The 23,851-nt window shown below is 37.4% G+C and overlaps 2 protein-coding genes across 5 annotated transcripts in view; one reads left to right on the top strand and one right to left on the bottom strand.

Annotated features, from left to right (window-relative positions):
* B3GAT2 (beta-1,3-glucuronyltransferase 2) overlaps positions 1-10,239 on the top strand; it is a 96,318-nt gene extending 86,079 nt beyond the window's left edge. The window contains exons 3-4 of the mRNA XM_023585877.3: positions 5,398-5,546; positions 5,630-10,239. Of these exons, the coding sequence (XP_023441645.1) occupies positions 5,398-5,546; positions 5,630-5,716 (236 nt within the window). The 3' untranslated portion in view covers positions 5,717-10,239. The remainder of the gene's footprint in view (positions 1-5,397; positions 5,547-5,629) is intronic.
* SMAP1 (small ArfGAP 1) overlaps positions 6,180-23,851 on the bottom strand; it is a 202,230-nt gene continuing 184,558 nt past the window's right edge. For 3 of the 4 annotated variants that reach the window (XM_058306979.1, XM_071218544.1, XM_058306980.2), the window contains 4 exons: positions 16,686-16,813; positions 10,424-10,595; positions 9,248-9,555; positions 6,180-7,130 (listed from right to left, as the gene is read on the bottom strand). In XM_058306979.1, coding sequence (XP_058162962.1) covers positions 6,996-7,130; positions 9,248-9,555; positions 10,424-10,595; positions 16,686-16,813 — 743 coding nt within the window. In that variant the 3' untranslated portion in view covers positions 6,180-6,995. The remainder of the gene's footprint in view (positions 7,131-9,247; positions 9,556-10,423; positions 10,596-16,685; positions 16,814-23,851) is intronic. The other variant, XM_058306981.2, reaches the window with a different exon arrangement.

Below are 23,851 nucleotides of genomic sequence, written 5' to 3'. Positions count from 1 at the left end.
TCATGAAGGACTGTTGGTCTGTCATTTTCTTTGCTTGTAATGTCTTTGGTTTGGGTATTAAAATAACACTAGCTTTATTGAATGAGTTGAGAAGTATTCCCTCCTCTTTTATTTTTTAGGAGAGTTTCTGTAGCATTGTTTTTTTAAAAAGATTTATCTCTCCCCACCCCCTTATTGTTTGCCCCTGCTGTGTTTATTCTTCTTGTTTCTTTAGGAGGCACCAGTAACCAAAACCCAGACCTCCAGTGTGAGAGGGAGGTGCTTAATCGCTTAAGCCACCTCTGTTCACTACTTTGTTGTATCTCTTGTTTTTTCCTCTTGTATCTGGTTTCATCATCTTGTATCAGCTCACCGCACCTGCTCGTCCTCTTTAGGAGGCACCAGGAAACTCTGCTCCCTGCTTTGTTGTGTCTCTCATGTTTTTCTTCTTCTGTCTCTTGACGTGTCATCTTGTTGTGTCAGCTTGCCATGCCTGCCCATCACGCCAGCTCGCTGTCTTCTTTAGGAGGCACTGGGAACCAAACCACAGACCTCCCATGTGGTAGGTGGGAGCCCAATTGCTTGAGCCACATCTGCTTCCCTGCATTGTTCTTATTTCTTCCTGAAATGTTTGGTAGAATTGATCAATGTAGCCAAATGGGCCTGTGTTTTATTGTTGGGGAGGGGGATTAATTATAAATTCATTTTTTAAATTGATGTAGGATTATTCATAGGGTCTGTTTCTTCTTGAGTGAATTTTGGTAGCTTGTGTCTTTCAAATGATTTGTCTATTTCATCTAAGTTGTCAAATTTACTGCTGTAAAGTTATTCAGCATATTCCCTTATTATCATTTTACTACCTGTAGGGTTTGTACTGATTTTCCCTCCTTCATTCTTGGTATTGGTAATTTGTGTTATCTTTTTCCTGATATGTATCAATAGATACTTATCAAATAATTTTACCTTTTACCCAAGGACTAACTTTTGGTTTAACTGATTTTCTCTACTGTCCTTAATTTCTATTTCTGTGATTTCTGCTCTTATATTTAATATTACCTTTTTCCTATTTCCTTATTCTTTTTCCAGCTTATAATAATGGGCACTAAGGACATTGAGTTGAGACCTTTCTTCTCCAGTAAGAGTGTCCATGGCTTGTAAAAAATATATTTTCCATCTAAACATTGATTTAAATGCATCCCACAAATTGTGATGTCTTTTTATTTTCATTCTTGTGATTTTTTTCTTTGATCCATGTTTTATTTAGAAATATGTGTAGTTTCTAAGTATTTGGAAAATTTTCAGATATCTTTATATTATTTTTATTTTAATTCCGTTGTGGTCAGAGGACATCCTTTCTACAATCTGAATTCTTTTAAATTTATTGGACTTGTTTTATGGCCCAGACTTATGGTCCATCTTGATAAATGTTCCATTTGCACTTGAAAGGATTGTGTATTCTGCTATTGTTGGGTGGCATGTTATATAAAGGTCATTTAGGCCAAGTTGGTTGACAGTGTTATTCAAGTCTTACATATCCTTACTTGTATTTCACATTTGGAAAATCTTGTCATTAATTCTTCAAAAAATTTTTTTCTGTTCCTACTCTCATGTTTCATTCTGTTTCTGTGATTCCTGTGTATGTTTCATTTTGATAGGATTTATTGCTATGTCTTAAAGTTTACTAATCTTATATTCTGCAATATTTAATCTGCTGTTAATTACACCAAGTTCATTTTTCATCTGAGACACTATATTTTTCATCACTATGGATCATTTGGGGTTTTTTAAAAATGTCTGCCATGCTTAACATGCTGAATCCTTCCTCTACCTTTTTGAACATATGAACAATTTTGATCTTATGAGGCATATAAAACACATTTACAATGTTTTAATGTCCTTGTTCTCTCTTATTTGTGTAATTTAAGGTCTGGGCTTGTTTCCATTGATTTATTTTTCTCTTCATTTATGGGATCATATTTTCCTGATTCTTTGAACATGTGGTAATTTTTTTTTTTTTTTAATCACAGGCATATTGAATTTTATGATACTAGGTACTGGATGAGTTTTGTATTCCTTTAAGTATTTTTTAGACATGTTCTGGGATGCAGTTAAGTTATTGGGAAATATACTTTCCAGGTTTGCTTTTTACGGTTCAGGCACCTTCAGTTTAGGGCGAATTTATCCCCACTACTGAGACAGTAACTTTCTAAGTACTCTTCCAGGTGCCCCAGGTATTACTAGGTAGCTCTGTTCTGCCTGGTGGGAATATGATCTGTTCCCCTCCCTGAACCAGGTCCAATAATTAATTGACCCACTTGCTCCTTTCCAGTGGTTCTTCACCTGGCCTCAGGTAGCATCATAGGCATTTGCTGATCATACTTGGTGAAGTGTTGGAGAGAGGCCACTGCTCAATGGAGCTTTTCCTCTCCTGTGCTCTGCCCTGTGACTTCAAGCTGTCTTGGCTTCCCAAAACTCTCAATTTTGTTTCCTCAGCTCAAAGAGATGGCAGAGCTTTGTTGAAGGTTCCCTCTCTCTCAGATGTAGCCTGCAAACTCTCCAGGCAACAAGCTGGGGCAATCCCAGGGCTCACTTTATTTTGCTCCCATTTTCTAAGAGACCTCTGCCCAGTGTCTGGAAACCATTGTTTCAAGTATTTTATCAGGTTTTTAGTTATTTAAGACATTAGGGGAAATCTAATCTCTGTTGCACTATATTATCCAGAAGTGGAAATGGTTTGTTGAACTTTGAATGTCTTACATTGCGTTTCCTTTCTCTTAGCAATCAGTAAGCATATATTGAGGCAAGCTCTGTCCCTCTGCCTGCCAGGGAATATATCTCCCACCTCGACTGCGAACCCCCAATTTTCATTTGCATTGTATTTCTTTATACAACTGACCAGGACAGAGAATCCTACTACCAAGATTTCTTGTTAGACTCCTAGTATCTCAAAAGCTACCACAAACATCTTTAAAGATAAATTTATTTCACTTAAAAAGGGATGGTTGCATGTAACATTTGAAACATAAGTATTTGGAAATGATTGGAACCCAAGATATCCATCTGAGGTTAGAAACCAGTGGTTTAGGAACTAAAAACCCTTCGCCCATGTTTCAGAGGGAGAACTCTTTAATTCTTCCCAGCTCCACAGCAGAGCAGGTGATTTCCCAGAAGGCGACCCAGGTTTGGCCTAGTTAGCCTGCGGTTCCTGCCTGCTAGCTGTGACCTGCTTCCTTTGAAGAGCTCATTGAACAAGTCCTGAGCAAAGAAAACGGAGATAGGTGATTGACGAGCATTTGAATTGTCCCCTTCCCCCTCTTTTATTAGAAAATGGAAGGAAAAAGAAACTTTGCTGCTGTGGTAAGCCTGCCCCATTGAAATCTCCCACCAGGGTGCTGGTCTTTCAGGTGCCCCTTTCTCCAGTGAAGCAAGGAAAGGGCATTGCAGAGAAACAGTAATTTTAGCTTCAAACTATCAGTTTTGCTTAAATTGTAGATTTTGCCATGTAGCTCATCTTTAAGAGTTAAGATATTCCTAACAATAAGCAAGAAAATATTCTTGATCTGAGTCCTTCGGTGGTCATGATGATGAATGTATATTAAAGTCTTAGCATAAAAAGGAATGAAATCAAATCAAGTGGCTTCATATTTTCTGAATGAATTCTGCTCAGATTTGTTTTTTAATAAGAATGGTGAAATACAATCAGTACCTTGAAGCCATGTGAAAAACATACCAGGAGCTTCAGTCTCATTAAGAAGGGCAGAAAAACCAGGACAGCTTATTTATGAGCACATGAAGAAAAGTAAATGATGTTTTAACCCTAAAATCTGAGTTGGCCTATCAAAAAAGGCACTCACAGTTTGTATACTAATCTTATTGTTAAGGATTGCTGTGGCTCTTCTGGCTAACACTATCTGCCCCATGCGATAATGACATTCACAGTGGTATTGTTACTTATGTATTATTGTATCTTTTGAACAATGTTTTATACTTTATCGAGTCTTTTCATACATTAGCTAATTTTACATCAGGTGCTGAGCTGAGAAGGTGTCATATCGCTGTTGCAGGAGGAGATGGAAAAGTTACAGGATCAAGAAAGGTTCTGTGACTTGGTCAGCATACCAGGTGCAAGGAACAGGCAAAATCCTGAAGCTTTTGATTCCAAATGCAGTGTTCTCTCTGCTAGAATGTGCTGCCTCCCTCCAGGACTGGTAGGGAATACTAGGGCCAGTTTTAAGGCTAATGCTTTTTGATTGTTTCTTTGCTCTGGTCCCCCTGTACCAAGGTATGTTTGTATGTAGCTTAATGTTAAGCTTTCCCATAAAGGCTGCAGAGTTTGGAACATGAGACTTGCCCAATGCAGTGCTGAGGGTTATAAGAATACTGGTTTTGGTTTTTTCACAGCTCACCCATTACTGCCTGGTAGCATTTAATACTTACTTTGCTGACTATTGCAAAAAGAAGTATAAATTCAGTTAATGTACAGAAGGGCAAAAAGTTGCTAAGAAATGCTCCTGGGGATCAGATCCTCAGTTTTGACTCTGGAAGAGTGCCTGAATTTATAGTGTCATTCTTTAAGGGCAAAAAGTTCTAGGGCTTCAGCCTTTCGAAACAGTTATGAAAGGCTGTGACAACTGCTTGCTATGATGGCTTATAAAGTACTTTAATGGCTGAGACTTTAACACAGTTTGTTTAAACTAGAGATTAAATTGTGAAAAATTTTTATATGACCAACCCATTAAAGGAAAATTATACTAATTTGTTTTCTTAAAAAAATGAAATACAAAAAAAAATTTTATCAAGCAGACTTATCTTCTGCCCTGATTTTGAAACCTTCTGCCCTTTTCAGACTGAACTGAAGTAGAAATTTGAACCAAATTACTATACTTTAGGTATTTTTCATTTTCTGGCTAATTAACTTTACTTCTATTACTTAGTCTTCCATACTCAGAGCAATGTGATTAGATAAAGCATATAGTATTAAAGGACACACAGGAACTGGGTGGGCGCTCAGACCCTAAGGATGGTGACAGTAAGTCTTTATGCATTTCTGCTACATTTAGTTCTTAGTATTCAAGAGAAGCAAATGTGGAGATGTGAAAATCTCTATGAAGAGCACTTTATAACATTCACACTCCATTATCAGCAAACTAGACTTCATATTTTGCAGCAAATGTCCCTATGACTGTATCTCTGTCACTGCATTGAGTGTTCTATCTGTAATGACTGATTTTCCTTTTGAGACTGTGAGCTTTTTAAACACAGGTAATGGTCCTACTCAACTATGTAAACCAAGAACTGGTATACAATAAGTAGGTGTTTTAAAAATGTTTTTGATGTGATCAGAATTACAAAGAAAAAAGAGAAGTACACCAATATTTTACTTTAAAATCTTTTTCTTTTTTTTAACTTTTCACAAAGGATTTGCTGTAAGCCTTCAAGTCATCTTGTCCAATCCAAAAGCTGTATTTAAGCGTCGTGGATCCCAGCCAGGGATGCAAGAATCAGACTTTCTAAAACAGATAACGACAGTTGAAGAACTGGAACCGAAAGCAAATAACTGCACTAAGGTATTCATGTCACTGGTGTTGCTTGACCTTGTTGAGTATCAACATTAAGGTTTTGGCTACCAAATTATTTCCCTCCCCTTTAGGTTCTTGTGTGGCATACTCGGACAGAGAAGGTTAATTTAGCCAATGAACCAAAGTACCACCTGGACACAGTGAAAATTGAGGTATAAATTCAAGCAGCAACTGGTGCAGTTTGCCTGGCCCAGTGGATGTAGAAGATGTGTGAAGTTTAGGCTGCAGAGCATTCAGGTATTGTTCATTTTACTTCAGTACAACAGCCTATATTATCATCTGATGGACATTTGTGCAAACAGCTTGTCATTCAACATAAGCTAGTTGGATGGATAAAATGTGTTTTGTCTTGAATTGTTTTGCATGTTTTCTCCACAATCAAACTGGAAGATCTTTGTACAGTACAATGACAATGCAGGATACAATATTGCAAATCTTATATACATTTCCTGTCCTCTGCCCCACTGGGCCTTGTATTTGGTAGTACTGAACAGATTTTCAAAATAGATGACAGGTATTTTGTTAACTAAACATATCTAATTCCTGACTTTGCAACATTAAGTAATTTTTGAAAGGTTAGTGGCAGTATACATTATAGGAAATAAAACCCACAAAAAAGTCTATGGATTCATCTGTTTAATATAGGGAAATAACATTTTCTCAATACTAGGCACCATAAAATGTAAACACAAATACTGACATAAACCTGGATATACCATCAAGAATTGGAAGTGGCTTTGTTGTAGTTACCCTGTTTGCATATAGTGCAGATAAATGTCTTCACTTTAGCACTATGTACATAAGAGATCCAAATTACAGGAGAGGCAGAAAAAATCTGAATTCTTTAAACATTCATTAAACTAAATTTTGTAGTAACATCCAGGTTTATCTTCCTTTCACTAACCACGTTCCCTGTTAAGCACATCATTACAACAGCACAGTGAAGTGAATGATGAAATAAAAGAACTTTGATACACTAGAAAACAGTGCTCAGTGATACATTTACATTCTATTTATATGATTAAACATTTGATCATACAGTACCTTCCTACAAGATTACTGGCTAATTTGGGGGTGGGGTTATACTGTTAGAGGTATTACTAACATGATAACTACTTCCCTTAAATGCAAACATTAGAGCTATAATTTTATTGAGAGTAAAACTGATTATGCAAGTTGAGCAGCTTCTCAAAGAATGTGGTTTTATGAAATCATGGAAAAAATGAGCAAAGCTGCCCTTGACATAAAATGGTTTCTCAACCTGTTTTCACCACATCAAATTTAATCAGTACAGACCAACACGGTCAATCAGATAATTCTTAATGTGAATGAATGGGGGAAAAGAAAAAAATAAGTACATGAATAAACAGGGGAACTAGATGCATTTTAGCAAGGAATGTCAGGTGGTAGTTCTGGATGAAACTTGGATTGCAGTTTTCATTTCCACAGTTGTGTGCTGAGAGTCTGACCCGATGAGCTTCCAGACCATCCTGCTGTTGTGCTGGGGGGCTGGCCAAAGCCCACTGCAGGGTTTGCACTATTGATACTCATGCCAGCCATTTGCTGATTCATCTGTGAAACATATAAAAGGCTTAGTTTAAGAGGCTTACTTTTAAGTCTGATTTCTTTAGCCATAGTTAGACATTTTAAATAGCTACCATATTTTATGAAAAGCTGTCTTTAATTCAAGTTCATTTAGTGAAAGTTATACTGATGTCTAATAGCAATGACTACAATTATTTTTAATCAGTATAAAAATCTGACAGCTATTTGTTTCCTTCTAGTTCTCTATTTTCTTCTACTTTTTAGCACTGCCCTTCAAGTGATCTCAATCATATTATAGTTATTCACTTTCTACTATATTAGGATATTATGCTTTAATTGTGAAGAATTAGGAAAATTTTAGTAAGTAAAACTGCTCTAAAATTATTCAGGTAAACTGTATGATAGCTGTTATTCTGCCTTTATAAAGGTAAAAAAATTGGTTATAAAGCCTATTTTTTTCTTTTGCTTATCTAACTAAAACATCTAACATTTAATTTTCTTTGCATGCTATAAAGTGTAAGATCACATGCATTTTCCCCCCAGACTGGAATCAAATATGTATATAAGCATCTTAAATCCTTTCCCTATACTTCTCCTACTTTGAAGATTGATAAGTGAAAGAAAGACAAAAAGATTTACCACAAAGTATAAGAGTAGGTTTGAAACCTATGCTCAGGGTTGGCTTGTGTTTTTCTTAATAAAGTTCATTTATTTGCAATTTTTCAAAGACATGAACTAACCAAAGACATTCCTCAAGTGTCTGAAGAGGCAGATGACTTCTAAAATGACCAAAGGCTCTTTTAACCACCTTGCTGTTGGCCAACAGATTCCACTGAGGGTGTGCGGGAGAACATAGCATCACTCCTCTGCACTGCCTTCAAGTAAGAGCCAACATGAATTCCTTACTGATTCATCTGACACCTTAACATCAGCTGGGTGTCTTTCAGCATTTTGGCCACACCAAAGCTGTAACTCACATTTGGCACTTACAATTTTTGAGATTTCCAGAGTAGAGACTGGTTATATTCCTTTAAATGGTGATAGCAAAATTAACTTGATTGGAGCATTTATGAAATATATAGTGATTTTGCTAATATTAGTTAGAAAATCACCACAGACTATGTTTTCTGAGTATAAGGTACAACAACCTTTCAAGATACAACAGCTCAACAAAAAAGAAAAATAAGCTGGAAGAACATGTACCCAAGTCTAGGTGGTCTTTGTCTAAGGAGCTAGAGAAAAGTTAAAACCTCTGAGCACCTGAAAGAGGTAACAGTAAAATGTTTCCTCTTGGGTCTAAACCAGGGGTTCTTAACCTTTGTTGTTCCACGGACCCCTTACTACGTCCACACTATACTGCGTATTATTTAATAAATATATCACACCTGTACCAACACATCCCCTACAAGAATAATGTTTGTGGTTTTTTTTTAATTTAAATTCAAGCTCATTGACCCCTTGTTAAGAACCCCTGGTGTAAATTAAGTAGAAATAGGATTTTATATTACAAAAGGAATGTTTAAGCTGAATATGGACTTGTTCACAACATCTTATGGTCTTATGGGAATTCTTGAACCAAATTCTTGAACCAGTGGGTGCTCCTTTTTAAACATGAAAGAAGTAATTATAGGATAAGGAGTAAAGGAAATACAACTTTACAAAGTTTTGGAACAAAATGAATTTTTACAAATCCATGGGCAGTAGCCACATGATGTAGTGAATAACTAGATCCCTTACAGAAGCGTGCTTTGAGAATAGGAGGCTGGAAGTTTTTCTAATATGTGAAAATTACAAAAACCCAAAATTTATTAGTGAAGATAGGTTGGTCCAAATGGACACAAGGAAGCTGGGTTAAAGCATGGTGCTATAAGTAAAGGAATCAAGATGAAGGATGTTTGCCATTACAATTGTGTTATAATCTGAAGTGAAAAAAATTAACATTTCTTTACAGAATACTCTAAATACAAGGCCAATCTAGGGCCAATCTATGTGCTATATAACTTATCTCCATACAAAGTTTGGTCTGTTTACATTACCACTACAAATTGTTTCTGACAAATCAGTAGTATCAATATAAATAAAGCCATTTAGAAAATACATCTGATATTTTTATTTGGAAGATGTTGGAGAGTAAGCGACCCTACCTGAGAGAGGCTCCATTGGGGTTGCTGAGCTTGAGGCAGACCAAACTTACTCTGGGGCACACCCATCTGTCCCACCATTCCTCCTTGGGGCCCAACAATGTTTTGAGGAAGTGGCATCACACCAGTTTGTGCATTTCCCATAAACCCATTGGGCATGGGCATGCCCACCATTATGCTTGCATTCTGTCCCATCACATTTCCCATAAGGCCAGGAGCTGCAGGCACAGGTACACCCATCGTTGGAAAACCTTGAAATGCAGTTGGCGCTTGTGAGGTAAATGGTATATTTGTGGGTCCCATAAACACACCTGCATCATAAGAATCATGAAAAGAAAAAAATGAAGAATACAGGGCTATTACAGAACTATTTACCTCTATAGTCACAGAAAAAGGATTGTCTTAACTCATAAACAAAATTTTTAGTTCCAGTCTGGCTGCTCAGACTAACGCATACCTATACCCCCCAGAGCTGTTAATTTCCAGGATGCAAACAAATCAGTTATTAACCTGAGGAAATTTAATTAGAAAAAATAAATCTTATGCAATAGCCATGCAAAATAACTTATCTGAAGACTAAATGAGGTAACATGAGATTATATGCTATTTCTCCTGACTCACACCACTGGCCTACAACTATCAAATACTCAAAAGGGAGTTGACTGTATCTGGTCTTAAAGGAAGAGCTGGGTTATAAAATTTCATCTCATATATGGATGGTCTGATTTCAGATATTAAAACTGTAAACAAATTTTATAATGCTGTATTTCACTAATTATTTTAAAATGTCAAAACTTTTTAGGAATCCATGTGATAATTGAGACTGCTTATTGTTTATCTGCAGAAAAAGTATCATATTGTACCTGAAGTTGTAATCTTCATGCAAATCAACTTTCAATAATTCAAAGATAATCTGTCTTATAAGCTTGTACAATCATATTAAGTGATATGTGAACAGCTTAATTCTGAACGAATAAAGTTTTGTGAATCCTCTATGTACTTTTCAATTCTAAATGCTTCATTTATTTTCAGTTTCTTAGCTATCTAAATGACAACAAAAGTACCCATTACATAGAAATTATAGGGAAGAAATATAATTTATATTATTACAATTACAAGGATATACACTTCTAGTAATGTCACTGCAATTCACTGAAAACTGATTTCAAAATTAATTACCAGGAGGATTCTGCTGCTGAATGGTTCCTGTACCATACAGAGATAAGATGGAGTCTTTGGAAAGTTGTTTCTTTGCAGATTCTTCTGATTTCGTAATTTGCTCAGTGAACAGATCCAGATCGCCAGGTGCTATTGTAGACAGGGTGGCAGCTGTTGGTACAGTGGGCGTCCCCTAGAAAATACCAAATCAAACTGTCAAATTCTGCATAGTAAAACATATCTCATCCATCTCTTAAAATCCAAATAGGCGGCGGACTTGGCCCAGGGTTTAGGGCATCCATCTACCACATGGGAGGTCCGCAGTTCAAACCCCGGGCCTCTTTGACCCATGTGGAGCTGGCCCATGCGCAGTGCTGATGCGCACAAGGAGTGCTGTGCCACACAGGGGTGTCCCCCGCGTAGGGGAGCCCCACGTGCAAGGAGTGTGCCCCGTAAGGAGAGCTGCCCAGCACAAAAAGAAAGTGCAGCCTGCCCAGGAATGGCACCGCACACACGGAAAGCTGACACAGCAAGATGACACAACAAAAAAATACAGATTCCCATGCCGCGGACAAAGACAACGCAAATAGGCAGAGAGAACGGGGGGGGGGGGGGGGGGGGGGGGTTGTGAGGGGAGAGAAATAAATCTTGGTTAAATGTTCCTTAATTTGAATGTACTAATAAGAGGCAGATTGAAGCTCTTTCATAAATAAGTTGTGTTTACTTGATAGGCTGACCATATTAGGTTCAATAGCAGGTGTGTGGCTGCTGTTCGAAGATGACACTCCTGGTCAGCCACTACTGCTCCAAGGAGCTGGTATCCCTTGTAATAAAGAACATTTTTGTAGACTGCAAGAGGGTTCTGCAATGGCTAATTGAAAGGTTTTGATTTTAAAAGTTGCATCATGAGATTTATACGAAGCCGATCTATACCATTATTAACTTAACATTAGAATGCTTCTAATCTGTCGAGGAATGGAATACAGCAAAACTTTGACCACCTTTACTATCAATCACATCCTGCATTCCGCTTTTGAAAAAGGGAACAAATGAACACAAACACAAATATACATGTAGATATTTAATATAAAACAAAAATTTTAGTTTACTCTCCTGTTACCTTGTACACAGTACAGTACAACTGATAGTCACAATGATCTCTGCAGTCAAATACTCAATCGCATTCCCCATATCTGTTTATATGCACTTGTTTTGGACATGGAAAGAGTTGCAATGAATCCTACGAAGATTAGTAAAAACTGGTTAACTACATTATATCTATATAGATATATATATTTGCCTTGAATTTTTAAAAGAATTTCAAATATTTAATGTGCTGGCTAGAAAACCACGCAATAAATTACCATCCAAGCATTCTACTCATGAACTAATAAGCAGAATAATATCTTGACTCTATTATGATTGAACAAAAGTTGATAAAAAATATAAAATGAATATGAAATTAACATGATGAAATGCCAAATAAAACAATGCCCTTGAATAAAATATCAGAGCTTCCACTGGAGATAGCACTGATCCGGGGAAGCTCACAGAGGCTAAAAGTGAGGGCTCAGGAAACAGCCTACCAGGGAGAGATCCATGTCCTCACCACTTACTGCATGTGTGCCCTTAGATATGTCACTTAACCTTTCCATTCAGGCTCTCTCGTAAAATGGGGACAATAAGATTAGTTACCTTATAGAGCTGTTTGATGACTTCAAGAAGTGCTTAGCACAGAGGCAGGTTATTAAACACTCAGCAAGTGTTTATTGGTAATGTCAGATAACAAAGCAACTACATCACCCTGATCTTTTCAGCAACTTTAGTTTCTGTTCAATCTGCTCAAAACCCTGGTCAAATAAGTGCAAGAAAACCCACAGTGATTGGGGAAGGTATTGTCCCAGTCTCACACTAGAGCAACTTGACTAATATTAACATCCTCTAAACATTACTACATACATAATATTTTTTGAATGAAGGTAGATAATATGGAACATCAGCCTCTACATGGACAGTCTGAAAACAGCCAAACAAAACAGCATAGCTAGTAAGCATTCAAATGTACAATTTGTTTTTGTACTCCATTTGCCAGCACTAGGACCCCAGTATAAAAGGAGACCATCTTCTGCCTGTCATTTTACATGGTGGGTCCTTCTGGTATCCCAGGGCTAGACCAAGGACAAGCCACAACACTTGTACAGGCTTGGATACTGCTGGTGAATGCATATTATGACAGGAAAGGGGATTCCTTATGCTACCACTGGGGGCCCTGGAACCTTTACCCCATATCCAAATACCTGTATACCATCAGCTGAGTAGCATTAACTCTTTTAGGAAAAACTAGACATTAGACAAAGCAAATAAAACTGGGAGTGGAACAATACAAGGTTCAGAGCAGTTCATTAACTTTGTGTCCAAACTAGTTTGTGCTCAACTTTACTTAATAAAAACTCACCCAAATTACTAATTTATGTGGTACCAGTGTGTGCATAAAATGTGTACTTACAACGCCACACATATTTTCACTTGGAAGTCCCTCCCAGCCCCATTTTCAGAGGCATTATTTTGAAAATGTCTTTACAGTAGTTTAGATAAAAGATAGTTGTGTTCACTAAGTATTTTTTAGGGAGCATCAATTTTAGACTGATGGCACATCAGTCTAAAACAATGTTCCAAAAAAGAGTTAGATGTGATTAAAAACTATACGTGAAAAATATGATGAAACGCACAATGCAAAAAAATTTTTTTAATTCAATTTTATTATTTTTTGTTGGGTTTATTTGGAGGTTTTGGGTTGCAGAGGGGCTGCAGCTATAGTAGGGGAGGATCACTGATCTGGGGTGTCGGTGGTAGGGGGATTTGTGGGGAGGAGTGCACCTGGGGCATTCTTCTCTGGAGTGTGAGTACTTTCATGTGGCCATGGGGTATTGTCTCTATGGGTGGAGACCCACAGAATAACCAATGGAATATTGAATTCCCACACTGGCGAGTCCTGCTACATTTTCTCATAGAGTGGTAAGAACCTCTGAAGTACATGGGTAGGACCTAGCAAAGGAGAGCAGACCAATGCACCAGGCCATTGATATTGATGCTAGTATATATGAACCTTGTTCTTGTGAAACTGAAACCTGGCCTGATAACATATATTGCCTAAGAGTTACATCCAGAGGGCTTCCTTGTTGCTCAAATGTGGCCTCTCTCTAAGCCAAACTCAGCATATAAATTCACTGCCTCCCCCCCAGAGTGGAACATGACTCGCAGGGATGACCCTCCCTGGCACCAAGGGTTTAATACCCAGTGCCAACTAATGATGCATTTGGAGAAAAACCTAGACCAAAGGGGAAAATATTAAATACAAATAAGTTCTTATGGCTAAGAGATTTCAAAGTGAGTCAGGAGGTGTGTGCATAAAATTTGTACTTACAGTGCCACACATGATTTTCACTTGGAAGTCCCTCCCAGCCCCATTTTCAGAGGCATTATTTTGAAAAAGTCTTTACATGTAGTTTATATGTGGTTTACATATGGTTACAAGCAAAACCCCGAGGTTACACTTATGGGTGTCTCAGGAGGATCTCACTGTCTGCCACAGTAAACAGTGCCTCAAATAGGGGTGTTCCTGGGGGCTCTAGAGAAATCTAGACACCACAGGCAGGGTAGACAAGCTCAGGAAATCAGCACCCCAGCAGTGGGCCTTACCTTAGAATATATGATAACCCATCTCCCCCAATATATCAAAGTTAGACTGATTTATAATTTTCCTACACATGGTTCTTCTATCCCACTTATTTGAACCTTTAGGTAGCCCTACACCCATTAAATATATGTCCCAAAGATTTAAATCTTCTGGCTGTTCATATGCTGAGTGAGCCTTGAATCTCAGCAGAGTTGCAGCCAACACTTAATCTCTAGTTCATCACTTACCCAGGACAACTAACAAAAGGATGATGATGGACAGTGCCCAACCCAAGAAGCAAAGAGTGTCTTCCACTACAAGCAAGACAGTTCCATCCATCTGCCCCATGAGATCTGAGCCCCCTGTCAATTAGAAGCAGAGTGGGCATCACCACCCCAAAATCCTCAAGAAGGAGGAACAAACAAACATAAGGGGAGAATGCAACTATGGACTAAAGGAGACATTATTATTCTAGTACTGGAAGAACCTGTCATAGTGTTGTAAAGGCAGTGGTCACCAGAGGTTCTAAGGGGAGGGAGAGGGAACAATAGGTGTAACATGAAGCATTATGAGACACTGGAATCATTCTGCATGATATTACAATGATGGATACCAGCCATTAAACGTCAAAACCAAAGAAATTGTATGGTGGAAAGTATAAACCATAATGTAAACTATAAACCATGCTTAGTAGCAATGCTTCAATATGTGTTCATCAATTGTAACAAATGTACCATGCTAATAAAGAGGTCTTTAATAGGGGCAAGTCTGGGAGAGGAAGGAAGTGGGGTATATAGGAATCCCCTATATTTTCAATGAAACATGTATGTAATCTAAAGCTCCTTTGAAAATAAAGAAAAAGGGAAGTGGACTTGGCCCAGTGGTTAGGGCATCCGTCTACCACATGGGAGGTCCGCAGTTCAAATCCCGGGCCTCCCTGACCCATGTGGAGCTGGCCCACATGCAGTGCTGATACGCACAAGGAGTGCCCTGCCACGCAGGGGTGTCCCGGCATAGGGGAGCTCCATGCGCAAGGAGTGCGCCCCATAAGGAGAGCCGCCCAGTGTGAAAGAAAGTGCAGCCTGCCTAAGAATGGCGCCGCACACACGGAGAGCTGACACAACAAGAAGACGCAACAAAAAGAAACACAGATTCCCGTGCCGCTGACAACAGAAATGGACAAAGAAAAAAAAAAACACAGCAAATAGACACAGAGAACAGACAACTGGGCAGGGAAATAAAAATAATAAAGAAAAAAATTACATATAAAAAATACATTATTACTCCATCAGTTTCTGATCAGAATGCACAGAACAAGGTGCAACCAACTGCCTATATACCCTCCACACTCCTTTATCATGGAGTTACTTACACCTAAGAGTTAAATGAAGTGTATATTGTTCTATTTGTTGCTTGGATATTGAACTGGAGCCTCTGATGTGGGGGATAATTCTCCAAGTAGGTTGCAAAGCAAATATCACACTCCAATAGAATCTAAAGAAGTCTAGCAGTTATAACAGCTTCACTAGAATGCTAGATCAAACTAAATTACCTTTCATGCTTAGTCTGTCAGATAGCCTAAATACTTCTTTCTAATGCCACACTACTAACATTAAATATCTTCTTATTGTAATGTGCACACTCATGCCTGCACAAATTCACAAGGTAGCTAATGCTAACTAAATGAAACAAAAGTTGCAATACTCAGTCCCTTTGTTAAGTGTGCTAGGGAAGGGCGGCAAAGCCATTGATATGTAAATCAAGCTATCTTTCCTGAAAGTAAACACTAATGTTACTTATAGACAATTTTGATAGTCATTTAAACCAATTATTCCTAAGCAAACTATTTTTTCAATTCTAGTGGTACATGACTGTTATAACAATAAATATGTACAATAAAAATACATGTAATTCATCTCCTTAATAGGACACAGGCTCTTATTAAAGTTGTTATTAAAGTTATTAAAGTTCTCCATCTAAACAATTTTTAGAGAAAAAAGTATTTTACCTCAAAAATCATGTACTGAAACTGATGGTATATTTGTGAAATATAAATTGAAAACAGAATCTTAAATTACTGTCTAAAGAGCCAAAACAATTGAATTTCTAGAATTTCTTATTCTCAGTTTTCCTGCAAGCAGAAGTTAAGACCATCTGGGTAAGAAAGGGCCTACTAGCTTTTAGTCACTATTTACAAAAAAAACACCCACAGTTTGAAAACCTTTCAAGTGACTGGTTGATTTCTGGCAAGGTCCAGCCTGCTCATTTGTTCTAAACACTGCTGCTGTCTGCCTAAAGTAAAAGTTAGAAATTTTTTTCTGTAAAGGTTCAGATAGTGACTATTTCAGGCTTTGTGGACCATATGTCTCTGTTGCACTTAATTCTGCTTGTATAGTATCAAAACAGCCAAACAATATATAAATGAATGGAACAGCTGTGTCCCAATAAAACTTTATTTACAAAAACAACCTGCAGTCTTAGTTTGCTGAGTCCTAGTCTAAAGCAAACCAGGGACTGCTCAGAAATGACTTTTCACCACTAAAAATCTGAAACTTTTACAAAAGGAAACCAGCCAGGACTGTGCAGACCCACATTCTTATCACATACCTGAGCTGCAGGAATGACAGTTGCAGGTAAGGGATTAGAAATCATTGGCCCAAAGATGTCCAGATCATCATTCAAGGCTGGAATCATGGTTGTATTCCCATTGGTCACTGGAGCCTCAGAAGGGCCATCTGAAAAGAACATAGATTCTTATGTTAAAGTAGAATCTCTTAAATTACACGAAACATGGCATTATTTTTTAAATTAATATGGTAAAAAAAAAAAGTACAAAAGTTGAGATGATGAAATAGATTTCCTTCTACCCACAGGCACCTTTCCCTTTCCCAGAGAAACCACTTCCAGTTCTTTATTCTCCCAGAAATAATCTTTACCTACCTGTTTCTATATGTATGCATGTATGTATATATGTATAAGTATAAATATATATCTCTCCAAACCAAAGAACGTCATACTATTCATAATATGTGGGGAGCCCTGCAAAGCAGGGTCCCCGGAAGCCTACAAAGCAGGCTCCAAGTTCACAGTAAGAATGTAGACAAAGTGCATCTGGAGAGTCTGGAGATAAAATAGAAGGTGCCCACTGGGCAAGGTCATGTGCTGAGCTGAATATGCTGAGTGTGGATAAGAAAGAAACTGTTATCTGTAGGCTTATGAATAGAAGAATAACTTTTGTGTTTGTCGTGACCTAGAAACGCAAACCTTCTGAATGTGCTGTTTTCCCTTATGGTATAAAATAAAGGTGCGTGATTAAGCCAAGTGCCTGAGGTAGTTGTGAGCTCCTCACAGTCCACCTGGCCCCCGCTATTTTGTGTCTTTCATTTCTCAGCCTCACACTCCTCCCACCTCAGGAATCTGTTCCGCTGCATGGGTCGCAGCAACAATATTGTGTCCTGATTTTTTTTAAATATTAAGATTAATAATAAACTTTTTAGAATGCACTGTCCTGAGTACTTTAAATACATTAACTCATTCAATCCCCATAACTTTATGAAACAGTACTTTTCAGAAGATATATGTGGCCAAGATGGGATCAGAGACCACACTTTTACAAATAATGCCTCCCATAAATGTGTGTGTGTGTACAATTGTGCATGCATGCTTGTGTTTTAGAGATCACTAAGTATCATTATACCTACCTTTTAAATTTAAATACATTCCAATGATTTTTAAATGTCTGGGATGTTACATTTTAAAGTCTCATAATAAGGGGGAAAAGTAGATAGGAGGGAAAAGCATATGCTGTTTAAACTTGTTCTAAAGCAAGCATCCATAAAATGCAAGCAAACCTTTTCTTTATTCAAGCATAGTCACCTTTAACAAGGGCAATACTAAACCACTGAACCGTACAGGGATAAGGATTGCGAGAGAATGCCAACATCCTATATCAGCTTCCTACTTCCCTACCATTCAAAAAAACAAAATTTTTTTTTTGAGATTTTTAGTTTATATCTCCTTTTTACATTATTGCAGAATTTACAAAGTAGTTGTGGGAATAAAATGCAGAGAAGAAAATCTGCAAGCACAGTATCAGACAATGGAACATCTCATGCAGCTCTGTTTTCTGAGTTCTGAGCATCAGAGCTCCATTCTCTTGAGGTTTACAGATCGTCTAATTTAACAATTTACAATCTTGTTTGTTCGTTTTCTCATAGATCTTACACTCTTCAAGGCAAATCAGTCAGCTTTAAGCCTCTTCTATATTGAATGGCATATCTTACACAGAGTAGGTACTCAAATATTTGACAAATTTAATAGGTTTACCACCTATTTAGGATTTCTACCACAACCCAGAAAAACTCATGTTTCTTCTGTTTTTCAAAGTGTAACTACAGAAATTGTTATTACCATCAATTTAAGCTTCAGTGAATCACAAAGAATTATCACTAATATCAATGAATATATGGTCACAATAAAATACTTTTTTACTATTTATGTGAAAGTGTGTGAACTCCAAATTATGCTAATTTGGGAAATCTCAAATGCAATTATTTCCCAAATCATTTTCAGTGATATCACATAACCATACGAAAGAAACTTATATACTTACTTCGAGTGTGTATGTTACATATGTTTTATCTATATTAAACACTGTGGACAATATAAAGGTGAAGCAATCAAACAGAATGCATGGATTATTGCTGCTTTATAATATACAGAATCTTAAACTAAGCCAGAAATACCAAAATAATTCTAATATGATCACATGAAATTATTTTTTTTCATTTCTCAGCCTTTCTAATGGCAATATTCATTTTGAAGTCAGACTTCTTTAAAGGCCACTCCACACTACATCATGCAAATATGAACCATATATAAATAATTTTTCAAATTATGCAAAAATAAATACATTTAAAAATAATGATTTAAAAACTGAACTCTTTGATTTTGGGGAAGATGGCATTGGATTAACAGGCAGAACTCAATGCTCTCACAAAAACAACAGAGAAAGAGCCAAAAGTTGTCCGAGGGACCTGCTTTGGGAATCAGCAGACCAGGACAGTGTTACACAACTTCCAGGAGGGTGAGGGTCAGAGAGACAACCAAGCCAAAAGAAGAAATTTGAGTTACCAAGCCACCACAGGGGTGGGAAAGGGCTCCCCTCCACAAACCCCAAGAAATTAAGTTGGGGTAAAACCCAAAACTCACTGCGGCCAACTGAGTGGGGAACAGACATCTTCCTCTCTATCGGCACTTTCAAGGGATAAGAGAGGGGGAGTCGGGGGCTTTTCTTAAGTGAATTCTACAAGCAGAGCCTGCTTTGAATCTCCACTCTGAAGACTGAACACAGAAACACAGGAAAAGTCCAGACTGAAACACCTCTGTGGAAAGGTGCTGACAAGCACCATCTGCTGGCCAGTCTGGGAATTGCATAGACGAAAATTTGATGGTGCTCTCTATCCTACACCTGGGAGAAAATTTGTGTTCCATTAGTGAGTCCCTGACACAATTTTAATAACTTAAGCCAGACAATTTTAAAGACTTAGAATAAGTTGAACCAAATATCAAAGAGCTGTGAAGGAAGGGGGAAAAAAGGCAAAAGAGAAAAATTGGCCATCTGAGCAAATTCACCAATTCAGATGCCTAGACATCATTAGAAGTCCTATTAGGAAACAGGAAGAGATGGCCCAGCCAAAGAAACTAACCATATATACTGAAGCGATACAGGATTTAAGACAATCAGTGATAATCAAACAACTCACCTAAATCACTCCAAAGAATTTAAAGAAAACCTGACCAAAGAAATAAAGGATATTAAGACACTGGGTGAGCATAAAGAATAATCTGAAAGCCTGCAAAGAAAAGTAACTGATCTTATGGGAATGAAAGACATGATGGATGAGATTTAAAATACATTAGACGGGAAGTGAAGTGAAGGGCATCCACCTACCACATGGGAGATCCACGGTTCAAACCGCAGGCCTCTTTGACCTCTGTGGAGCTGGCCCATGCACACTGTTGATGCACGCAGGGGTGTCCCTGCGTAGGGGAGTCCCACGCGCAAGGAGAGCTGCCCAGCGCGAAAGAAAGTTCAGCCTGCCCAGGAATGGCACCGCACACATGGAGAGCTGATGCAACAAGATGACGCAGCAAAAAGAAACACAGATTCCCGTGCCACTGACAACAACAGAAGTGGACAAAGAAGAACACAGAGCAAAACAGACACAGAGAGAACAGACAACTGGGGGTGGGGGGAAAGGGGAGAGAAATTAAAAAAAATTTTTTTTAACTACAAAACACTGCTAAAAGAACCAAAGAAAACTTAAATAAATGGAAGGACATTTTCCATGTTCATAGATTGGAAGACTAAATATCGTTAAGATGTCAATTCTACCCAAACTGATTTACAGATTCAATACATTCCCAATAAAATTCCCAAGAGCCTTTTTGCAGAATTGGAAAAACTATCAAATTTATTTGGAAGTGTAAAGGGTCCCTGAATAGCCAAAAAGATTTTAAAAAAGAAGAACAAAGTTGGAGGACTCTCACTTTTGGACTTTAAAGCATATTGCTTAGCTACAGTGGCAAAAAAAAAAAAATAGCATGGTACTGGCATAAAGACAGATTGACCAACAGAACCAAATCGAGAACTCAGAAATAGGCCCTCACATCTACAGATTTTTGATATGGCTGTCAAGCACTCCCAGCTGGGACAGAACAGTCTATTCAACAAACGGTGCTGGAAAAACAGGATATCCCCATATCCAAAAGAAAAAAAGAAGACCCCTATCTCACACCTTATATAAAAATTAATTCACAATGGATCAAGGACCTAACTATAAAAGCAACAACCATAAAACCCCTAGAAGAAAATGTAGGAATACATCTTCAAGATCTTGTGGTAGGCGGTGATTTTGTTGCACAAGCAACGAAAGAAATACTAGATAATGGGATCGCTTCAAAATTAAACACTTTTGCACCTCAAAGGACTTTGTCAAACAGGTGAAAAGACCGCCGACTCAATGGGAGAAAATATTTGGCAATCACATATCAGATAAGGTTTTAATATCTACGATAAACAAAGAGATCATACAACTCAACAAAAAAAGACAAATTACTCAATTAAAAAATGGGCAAAAAACTTGAAAAGACAACTGTCCAAAGAAGAAATACTAATGGCAAAGAAACACATGAAAAAATGTTCAACATCACTAGCAATTAGGGAAATGCAAATTAAAATTACAATGAGATATCATTTCACACCTATTAGACTGGCTGCTATTAAAAAGTCGGAAAACTGTAAATGTTGTAGAGGAATTGGAAGAATTGGAGACATAGGAATGCAGAATAGTACAGCCACTGTGAAGGACTATTTGGCAGTTCCTAAGGAAGCTGACTATAGACTTGCCATGTGACCCAGCAATACCATTACTAGGTATATATATGCAGAAGAACTGAGAACAGAGACATGAATAGACATCTGCATACCAATACTCATAGCAGCATTATTCACTATTGCCAAAATTTAGAAACCACCCAGGTGTCCATCAACTGATAAATGGATAAACAAATTGTGATGTATATACACGATGGAATATTATGCAGTGGTAAGAAGAAATGAAATCATGAAGCATACGCTCTTCTCTCTCCTACATGATCTCTTAACCATGGGTTCTGGACTTGACCCTTATCAATTCTTGTTACTACCAAAAGCTAAGCATCCACCAAAATGTTAAAAAAACAAATCATTATCTAGATGAAAACTCCTCAGCCTGGCAAATTCAGTAAAGGTAAGTTGCCCAAGTTTAAAAAGATTTCATAACTACTTTACAATGGGTTTCAATGTTTGCTAATTTTACTTAATACATCTGGCTTGCTAAAAACATTCTTTAAAAGCATTGTTTCAATTCACTTTGAAGGTCCCTGTGATTTTAAATTTTCAATATGTAAATAGGACAAAGACTCATTATCACCATCATCATAAACACTGTATTTGTATGGGACAAAAAAAATTTTTAACTTCTATTTTGAAATAATTTCAAATGTACAGAATGGTTGCAAAAATAATACAAACCCCATACAGAGAACTCCCATCATAACCCCACCCCAGATACCTAGATCCACCAATTTTAATGTTTTGCCACTTTTGCCTGTCCTCCCACCTTTCTTCCCTCTCTATTTCTCTCTACTTTCTGAACATCTAAGAGCAGGTTGCTTATATCCTATTCCTTGAGCAAAAAAACTTCTATGTCCATTCCCCACGAATAAGAACATTCACTTATGTAATCACCTCAGTGCAGTTCCCTAGTTCAAGAAATTTAACATTAATATAAAGCTTAGAGTCTGTAGTCTTTTTTTTCCTTAAATCCCACTAATGTCCTTTTGAGCCTTTTCTCCTGATTTTTAGCTCCCATCCAGGATCATGTATTGCATTAAATTGTCATCATCTCTTTATTTTCTATTTTTTAATTGTGGAAACATATCCAACATAAATCTTCCTATCCCAATCCCTTTTAAGCATGCCATTCAGTGGGATTAATCACATTCATGAGGTTGTAATACCCTTATCATCATCCATTACTAGAACATTCCCTTTACCCCAAACAGAAACCCTATACTCATTTTGTATTAACTCCCCATTACTCCTGCCCTCCCACCCCTGGTAACCTGTCTCTTTTTTCTGTCTCTTTGAGTTTGAATATTCTCCAATAATTTCTTTGTGGTTATCATGGGGCTTAAATTTAACATCCTAAGTCTGTAACAATCTTGTTTGCTTTGATACCAACTTAATTTCAATAACATATATAAACTATGTTCCTACACTCCATCCTTCCACCTTTATGTAGTTTTTTGTCACAAATTACATATATATACATTATGAATCCAAAAACCATTGATTTCTCATTATATTTTATGCATTTGCCTTTTAGATCCTGTAGAAGGTAAAAAGTGGAGTTACAAATCAAAAATACAATAGCAATGGTATTTGTATATGCTCTTGCCATTATCTTTAGAGAGCTTTGTTTCATGTGGCTTCAGTCAATTGTCTAGTGTCCTTTCCTTTCCTTTCAAACTGCAGAATTCCCTTTAGCACTTCTTGTAGAACCAGTCTAGTTTAAGACAGTTTTTCCAGATACAGAATTCTTGACTAGCAGGTTTTTGCTCTCAGCACTTTAAATATTTCTTCCCACTGCCTTCTTGCCTCCATGGTTTCCATTTTTAAAGAATGCTTACATGTTATCATTTTGTCTCCACAGGAGATGGCAAAGGCATTCATCTCCCTCCATTTTCTCCAGCACAAAAACTAGGGCACAGAGAGATTAAAAGACTCCCTTAAATGTTACTCCTCTAGTTAAGAAGCAAAACTTGTACTAGAATGGAGTCTCTGATCCCTAATAGACTAGTGCTCTTTTCTTTAAACCCTAATTCATGAAACGCCATGTAATTACAACTGTACCCAAATACAAAGAAATACTTAAATTTTTTAATATTAAAAACTAGTTTTTAAATAGTTTATAATTATTTGTACTAAGTTGGAGAAGCAGTGACATCAATAGTTCCAAAATAATTCAATGTCACACTCACACTTCCTCATCATTTCCCCATTCTATTTTCCTTGCAACAAGCCCAATGTCTTCTCAATTTACAGTGAAGGCTACGGGGAACATGATTATGAATGAGAAAATGGGACTAGGAAGAGAAGCAACAAAGAATATTCACAAATCACTGGGAGTTTAATGAATCCTTTTGATTAAAAACCCACTAATAGT

The sequence above is a fragment of the Dasypus novemcinctus genome, chromosome 11, assembly GCF_030445035.2.
Source record: "Dasypus novemcinctus isolate mDasNov1 chromosome 11, mDasNov1.1.hap2, whole genome shotgun sequence".
Classification (NCBI taxonomy): Eukaryota; Metazoa; Chordata; class Mammalia; order Cingulata; family Dasypodidae; genus Dasypus; species Dasypus novemcinctus.
Note: the sequence above shows the minus strand (reverse complement) of the source record. Positions and strands in the feature narration are given on the sequence as shown.